Source organism: Pezoporus wallicus, unplaced genomic scaffold (assembly GCF_028554395.1).
Source record: "Pezoporus wallicus isolate ANWC-B61680 ecotype Strahan unplaced genomic scaffold, APGP_CSIRO_Pwel_v1 contig_1181, whole genome shotgun sequence".
Classification (NCBI taxonomy): Eukaryota; Metazoa; Chordata; class Aves; order Psittaciformes; family Psittacidae; genus Pezoporus; species Pezoporus wallicus.
In genome coordinates, this window is record NW_026641428.1 from 503,299 (window position 1) to 511,778 (window position 8,480).

Consider the following 8,480-nt stretch of genomic DNA (forward strand, 5'->3'; position numbering starts at 1 on the left):
TGCTGGAAGGAATCTGGACTTTATCCCCCCACCGCTGCCTCCTCGATTAGCTCCCTGCAGCTTCCCCAGGTCAAACTCTCCTCTGGTTTGACCCAGGTAAACGGGACCCGGAAAACTTTACCTGAAGCAGCTTCCAGCTCTCCCCATGCAAAACTCACAGGCGGCACAGCCCTCCGTGGCGCATTCCCAGTTTTCAGCCCTGCATCCTACCATCGCTTCCCTAGGTCTTTTTCAAGTGTCTCCTTGACCTTGGGCTGTAAAGTTATTTTCACTTGACTGGCTGGGATGCTTTCCAGAAGGTTGATCATTACTGTACTGTTACAAACAATCCTATGGGATTTTTTAGTGTTTTAAGCTTACTGTTCCTCCATGTGAATTAGGGTTAGAGTGTAACAACGGAAGTTTCAAACATTATTAAATCTAAGGAAGGTACATTTAAAGCTGTTCAATCTTGAGTCTTTTTTAACAAGTTCCCCCTGCAGCTCCTCAGCTCAGTTTAACAGGAATTACCTATTTATACTCTGATTTCGGAAGGATTAACTCCTGGTGTTCTGCAGCATGAAACAAGGTCACCTCAAGAAATGAGCTCACTCCTGGCCAAGTCTGCTGAGCAGCATTTCCAAACACACGTTCAGCATAAAAACAAGGAACAGGCTGATAGAAATCTATTGGCTTCACAAGAAGCCTCTTTTCTAATTCCCTCACTTATTGCTCATTACTCACTTCAGATGACAGTTTTGAGTTGCCTCATCCTCAGATGCTCATCAAAGGCAAAGAAATTCCACTCCATGCTGGATCTCTTACAGTAGTTGCTGAGTGATAGGAGGGAGCCCTTTCTGGAGTGGATTTGTACCACAGTGCATTCTGGACACAGTGGATTTGGCCAAGAACTGCACTCAGTTAATTAGGAGCAAATCTCCTATATCCTCGTAGTGAGGGAGGCAGATGATCAGGGCAACAGAGGATGGAAATAGCTTAGATGCTGCAGCATGCTGATGCTCTCAAGCAGCACTGGCAAAAAAAGGAGGAAAACAAAAATATAGGAATGTGTTGGAATTTAGAACCACTTACTCCAGTGAAAACACAAGGAAAGGATATACTAGGAGGCAGGAACAGAAATATCTACTAAGATTCTGAGAAATCTGCTCCTTAGTCAGGAGCAGAGAGGCTGATGATGCTCCTTCAGAACTCCTGTAAGACGCTCACCTATTTAGCCCTCTGATACATGCTAAGAGGGTTTAAAACCTCTAGCAAAAGCCTGTACTGGATTTCTTTCACAGTAGCTTGGAAGTTACTTCCCTTTCAGGGCAACCTGAATCACTAGATAAGGTTATTTCCTAGGTGAAGTGATTTTAAAGGAAACACAGAGTGGCACACACCAAAAGCAACAGAAGTTTGAGTCTGGTATTCGGTTTCTGTAGAAATGACAACCTGTGCAAAGATACATAGTGGGTGTTGGAAGTTTGCTCTTCTGTGGCAGGTCCTCTTTTGGAACTATTTTCTTCTTGCCAAGACTCCCTCCTGGTTTTCTGGCAGTGACATTTCCTTGAGAGAGGTGGATCTCAGATTCTCAAAAGCTTCTCACAGGTATGTGGCCATATCCAAGATAGAAAGGAAGACCAAGGAGGAAACGATACCAATATAACTACAGCAGTTTAGATAGGTAACATATCTAAAGATAAGGTAAACCAGATCTTGAACTATCTTGTGTGGGCAAGTCTGAAGTAGTTGTAAATACTCAAGTTCATATAACCCACAAATAACCTTCTCGCCCTGCTATAAACACAGGTCTGTAATAGTTTATGATTACCTAAAGACTCTTTCCATCTAGATTTTTTCAGATTATTCTGTATGGACCCTCCTGAAGTACCACCTTCTAAAATGTTCTAGCTCTCTGGAACTCAACCTATTTCTCCTGAACTGGCAGGACTACTATTTGTCAAGACCAACTGAAATATCAGTGCTTCCTCCATAAGAGTTCTTCAGTGAAAGCCTAAAAAGAGAGGTAGTCAACAGCAATCATACCCAGAGCTGGTATAGTACTCAAGCTATAAGGAACAGAAATAAGATCAAGGAATTCCAGCAGATTTTCTTAAATCCTGCAAATCCGACTTAGGAGGGTAGAACAGCTAGTCAGCTTTTCTTTAATTCTTTCCCCACCATGCAGCCACATACAGGTCTCTGCAGCAATGTTCTTAACCAGGTGGGCTCAGCATCAGAACCCGGTTTTCTTTTATTCTCCAGCAACAACACGGGGTGGTACAAGCCCTGAACTCAGAGAGGACAGGGCCAGTTGGCTGCGGTTACACACATCAGCTATTAATGGAATGATCCCCAATATCCGTGTGTGACAGAATGCATATGAATACGCAATGCAAGCTTAACAGTGAGGTGGAGGAAACGGCAGCAGCTCAAATTGCCAAGGACAATCAGTAGCTGTTTTCTTGGTTATAGCATGGGATCCTGAGCCAAAAGAACTGCTAGAGTACTTTTAAAAAGAAGCAGTGTAAAAGCTGTGTGCATCTGAAAAGCATTTTCTTTCCTTCCTTCTTCCTCCAAATAAATGCATTCCTTAAAGGAGTGGAAAGCCTTAGCATAGTAATTTCAAGCTTATAGTAGGCATGTAAAAGGTCAGAAAAAACCCCAAACAACTGAGCTTGTGAGGCTCACTGTGAATCAGAAAAACCTAAAAATAGCTGTCCAGATTAGTGGGAGTCACACAAAATTTCAAAAGTAGAAACAACAAGAAAGAATTAGTTTCACTGTTACAGCCTCTTACACAATGAGATAGTTCTTCACAGACACTGGAGTTTGGTATTCAGCACAGCCACTAGCTTAAGAGGTGCCAAACTGTACTTGCATTGTTAAGTTTTAACACAAAGAAAGGAAAACCATCATCAACAGAAGTGAATTTAGAAATTGATTTCTCACTCTCCCAGCTTAGCTTGTCTTCTTCAGAAACAAAGAATCAGCAAAGTAGATCTTTTCAGAGAGCGTCTTTTGGACTGAAAATGCAAAATGTCATAGAACCAAAGTGTTATCCCAAACACAGATGTGGACATCATGTTCTTACTCACCCCAAGTCCTCTGAAAGACCTTATTCTGTTGTTGACATAATAGCAACAACAGAATAAGGTACCCTATGGGATAATCCACTAATGAGCCATTGTAAGTAACAAACAAATGAAAACTGCTTCAATAACCATAAAGCATACTCTTGCCCAGTATTTATGTTATGAAGAAGTACTGGCCTGGGCCTCCAGAGAAGTCAGATCCATCTCCACGCAAACCCGACAGTCACATGTTGGTGATCACAGAGTCTGTGTGTGCCAGACTTCCCTCTTTGCTTTTAATTTATACCCCAGAGAACTACCGATATAAATGGTTATATCTCTGAGGTACTGCATTTTTCTTACCAATTAGGTACTGGTACTAAAACAACAGGGACCTGCCTGCTGTTTTGCGGTACTCTAGTGAACAAAGAAACAACAACCACCCCACCCCCAAACCACTGAAAACTAGTGATTACATTGTTTCAGTATCAGTCTGTGCATGAATTGTCTCCCCCCCTTTTAGTTTTTTTTCACCCAAACAATGGGACATTTTGTTCTAGATTATGAGCTGCCCAGGCCAAAAGAGAGTTTTTCATTCTTTTATTATGGTACAGATGTAATTGATCTGACATGGCACCATACCTGTCCCACCTGTTAATCAGAGGGCCTAAATCACAAGCCCCTATGTTAAAAAAGTTACATATAATCCTTACCAATGTATTGTGTATTAACAAGGTATTTTGATGGGGAGTTCTTCCTCATTCTACAGCCTTCTTGTACAGCAACAGGAATTAAAAACATCTCAAGAGGAACCAAACTGTGTATACATACACATAGGAGTACAAGTCATGAAATGACTATCAAGTTCAAGTTGGCTCAATGTCTGGGCCTGAGCACTTTTTGACAGCAGTTCAGCAGTTAGGCAGGAAGCTTGTGCATGAGAAAAAGTAACTCCCTAACTGTTAGAAAAGGCATCTGCATGTATTCCTAGAAGATTTAATTTCACAGTGAGGACCTGATTCCACACTTGACTAGTTTAACAACATCCTGCAGAAATCGTAAGACAGCAAGACCCAAAAACCTCAGGAACAAAGTCAGCTGATGCTCAGGACATGTGTTTTTTACTCTAAAAACAAAAGCGAGGTCAAGAACCACACCTCAGTGCTGAAAGATACTGCCTGACATCCAGTCTACTTTTCACCAAAGTCTCCAATTGCAATTGCTTGTCTGCAGTTCCTTTAGTAAAGCACATTATACATAACGTGTGATCTGAGGAAACCTCCTCAGGAGCTTGTTTACTTTGCTTGAAGGCATGTTTCCCTGGAGTGAGAAGGTGTCCTCGTTTAGATTCTTGCGCTCCTTCTGAAAGACAGAAAAAAAGCTCAAAATATTACTTCTTTTTATTTGCAGAGTTGATGCTCACCCTCAAAGACTAATATTGATCGTACTAGGACGTTTCATTCAGAGGAATGCTATTTCTTCAAGGAACATTTACAACAAGACTTGACTCAATAATCATGAGGCTTTCAAAAGCCTGATGACCTTTCAATGATGTAATTAATGACTGACATCTTGTAAGGATGGTATCTGCCCAGGGAAGTTGTGGCTGCCCCATCCTTGGCAGTGTCCAAGGCCAGGCTGGATGGAGTTTTGAGCAACCTGGTCTAGTGGAAGGTGTACCTGTCTGTGGCAGGGGGGTTAGAACTATATGATCTTTAAGGTCCCTTCCAACAAACCATTCTGTGATTCTGAGATATTCCTCTGTATACTCAGTTAACGATATTATAAACTCAGTAACAACTCAGATTTTTTTTTTTTTCACTGTTACTCAATTTGATTCTATCTACCAAATAAACTATAGACAGCTTTTCCTTTATGCTGTCAAACAGCAACAGTAAAGACCTATTAAATGATGGTACTGCTACTGAAAAAAAAAAATAATAATTGAAACCTGAAACCACTTTAAGGACAAGTTCAGTACATATACTTACCTTTAGTCTGCTTTTGAAACTGACCTGATACCAAGTTTGCCATATAGCTGGAAACCTCTAACTTCCACAGAATGTGAAATCTATCTATTTTTCATGAAAATATCTAGCCTTCATAATCAGAAACAGCCTAAAAGAACTCTTCATTTTCAGAGAATCAAGAATAGCTGTAACTGCCTCATGCACCCTGAAAATTCCATTTGTCATGAGGATTACTGAAACCACTGGTTATTTCTCTACCACCTTGTCTCCAACCTCCCTCCCTGCATTATTTAAATATTTATGACAAACTGGGGTCTGGGAATCCTAACTTACCTAACTCACTTTCTCCCATTGTCAGATAATGCAGGTACTGGATTGGTACCAGAGTCAGCTATTTCTTTATGAATCTGAGCAATTGCGAACTTACGCTGTACATCTCCCAAATTACAGCATAATCCACATCCCTCACCGTACAAATCACTGTTCTACTTAACAGCTCCAAGTTGTATTCTCCCTCATTCAGAACTATCATGTACTATGGAGAAGTGCAGTGACTGCTATTGTTTCCTTAATGCTGAATCATAGAATAGTCAGGGTTGGAAAGGACCTGAAGATCATCTAGTTCCAACCCCCTGCCATGGGCAGGGACACCTCACACTAAACCATGTCACCCAAGGCTTCGTCCAACCTGGCCTTGAACACTGCCAGGGATGGAGCGCTCACAGCTTCCCTGGGCAACCCATTCCAGTGCCTCACCACCCTCACAGTAAAGAACTTCTTCCTTATATCCAATCTAAACTTCCCCTGTTTAAATTTTAACCCATTACCCCTTGTCCTATCACTACAATCCCTAATGAAGAGTCCTCCCCAGCATCCTTATAAGCCCCCTTCAGATACTGGAAGGCTGCTATAAGGTCTCCATGCAGCCTTCTCTTCTCCAGGCTGAACAGCCCCAACTTTCTCAGCCTATCTTCGTATCGGAGGTGCTCCAGCCCCCTGATCATTCTTGTGGCTCTCCTCTGGACTTGTTTTATGTTGAGGACACCAGAACTACACAGTATTCCAAGTGAGGTCTCTTTAGAGATTAAAAGCGCCACAAGAAATCAAAAGAAATAGCCCAGGTTAGGGTCAACTAACAGCAACTAATCTCAACTTCCAAGAATCTGACAACACAAAAAGGACTGGATGCGACTGTTGTTTCACCCTCAGTTATAATATACCAAAGACCTAGTCCCTTCCTAAGGTCCTTATTCTGTTCAAATTTAATTTAACTTCTGCATTCAAAAAAGGAAGGGCTGCATGTTTGAGCTACATCATTCTGTATCTCTCCTACAACACAAATCAAATTCTTTGGACAACATTATTACTGTTGGCATGATTGGGGGCTTCCTCCTACTCTACTAATAACCTTTAAGAACACAAAAGAGGCCTTAATTACTTCTGCCTTTGCCACGCAGTCATAGAACATCCGGATCTCCTCGGCACAGGCTGCGTCATTGAAGTCATTCTTTTTCCAGCAGGCCATCATTACTGACATCTCCGTAATGCATGTTGCTTCTGGAAGTGAAACACACAACCCAAAATCTCAAGTCTTTGGGATTCCATGCAAAACGCCTCCACGGGCCTTGGATTTCCAGAGAGAGGTTTAAGACAGCATAGAGACAAGTAAGGAAAAACAACACTAAAGCAAAGATGCGTTGTGTAAAGATGTTGAGAGCACGAAGATCAGTAGTAGCATTGCAGTCATCTAACATCTGATTGAATTCTTAAAGGAAATGCTATGTCGAGATGTAACAAAGTATTTTACGTGTGATTCACACAAAGGGCACCACAAGATGCAAACGTGGGGCTGCTGTGTGAGAAAGCAATCTTTAACGCCATGGCACGAATCAGACCTTCCCCTCTGCTGCCCTGCAAAGCACAAAGCACTTAGCTCGACTCATCCCCGACACCACGGCGGTCCTTCCCTGGGTAAAGCCACGGGAGAGCGGCGGGACAGCTCCCGGGGACACCGCGGGTACACCGGCAGCAGCTCTTCCCCACAGGGGCTGGAAGCCCGGCCGCTTCTCTCCGGGAAGGGGACATTTAGCAGCCTGGCGCCGGGAACTCACCTCCCGCCTTCTCTTTGCGGTTCGCCACCTTGTCGGCCAGCACTAGCGGCCGGGTCGGGCGGAGCACCGGGGGCCGCTTCTTCTGCCGCCACTGCCCGGAGACCCAGCGGGTGACCCAGGCCGGGTACACGGGAGCCGCCATGCTTCGTGCCACGGGCCGAGCGCATGCGCGACGCGACGCAGTCTCCGCGCCGTGGCGCCGCCTTGCGGGGCGGACGTCCCCGGCGGGAAACGCGGTCGCATCGGTCCGGTTGTGGTGCAATCCCGTCCTTCCTGGCCATCGCATGCGTAATAAGAATGCACATATTATAATTAGTTCATGAGAAAACTATGAATATGCATGAATATGCTAACCATACGGCCGCTGTCGGCAGGTAACGGGAGCGCTCACCTTTGCGCCCAGCGCTGCAACAAAGAGTGCTGCTTTCTAAAACTCCAAACTGAGACAGTTTCTCCGAGTGACTTTCACGGTTACACCCCCAAACCGTTTCTGCATCAAACCCAACCAAATGAAGGCGCAGGCATGCCTCTCAAATACAGCAAAATAAGTTGTGATTGCTGCAAGTAATTCAAATGCAACCTAAGGAATTATTTTGCTACTCTGACAACTTTTTTTGGTGCTTGAAACTCAGCATCGCTTCCCCCTCAGCTGTTCATCTCCATTACATACCAACAGCTGGATCTCCCCTGCATTATTCCTGCTATCTAACAACGAGATACTGAAACTGCTGCTTCTGAAATGGTAGTGGTGTTCTCACAGCCTCGTACTTAGTACTGGAGAATCCTCTCATTCCTGGAAGTTTCTTTCCATCTGTAAGATTTAAATCTCTGGAAGTCCTCAACTCTCCTGGCTGGCTCTGGAGCTGATATACTCCCAGTTTATGGAGGTAGATAATACAAAAGGCATGGTAACATTTCAAGGGCTGGGGCACAGATTACTGCACAGGATGAAGGACAAGGCAAGATGTAGGTAACTGAGGAATTAGACATTGGACACTGAGGCCCTAAAATACTCTGACACTTGTCATGTAGCAGTCACTGAACAACTCATCTTACCACCATACTGGGGCTCCTTCAGGCACCAACAGTTACCCCTGAGCACTGGAGGGCATGCAAAGTACCAGTTTTCTTCCACAGGAATAGTTACAAGTTTGGCCTCTAACCATGAGCAGCTGGCCAAAACAAAGATGCTGGGAACAAATTTTTCTGCACAGGACATTACTTTGGATGAAAATATATTCACAACTTCCTAGATAGAGACATAAACCCCAAGGCACTCCCCTTGCCTCTGCCTAAGTCAGGGAAGGTAACAATACATTGGAAGTTCCCTTACATTGAGCTAAACA

At 43.7% G+C, this 8,480-nt stretch overlaps 1 protein-coding gene across 1 annotated transcript; it reads right to left on the reverse strand.

Moving 5' to 3' along the window:
• Positions 1 to 4,152: 4,152 nt before the first annotated feature.
• On the reverse strand, positions 4,153 to 7,292 carry CHCHD1 (coiled-coil-helix-coiled-coil-helix domain containing 1). The gene is made up of 3 exons (XM_057423662.1): positions 7,135 to 7,292; positions 6,462 to 6,580; positions 4,153 to 4,415 (listed from the first exon to the last, which is right to left on the reverse strand). The coding sequence occupies exons 1-3, from the start codon at positions 7,274 to 7,276 to the stop codon at positions 4,305 to 4,307; spliced, it is 372 nt and encodes a 123-aa protein (XP_057279645.1). The 5' UTR covers positions 7,277 to 7,292; the 3' UTR covers positions 4,153 to 4,304.
• Positions 7,293 to 8,480: the final 1,188 nt, after the last annotated feature.

Bases quoted from the DNA above. Each gene is read 5' to 3' on its own strand.
- CHCHD1 (XM_057423662.1), bottom strand. From the start codon at position 7,276: ATGGCGGCTCCCGTGTACCCGGCCTGGGTCACCCGCTGGGTCTCCGGG. The intron at 6,581-7,134 runs GTGAGTTCCCGG...TTTCACTTCCAG, and splicing joins CCGCAAAGAGAAGGCGGGAG to AAGCAACATGCATTACGGAG. The intron at 4,416-6,461 runs GTAATTAAGGCC...TCTGTCTTTCAG, and splicing joins ACTGCGTGGCAAAGGCAGAA to AAGGAGCGCAAGAATCTAAA.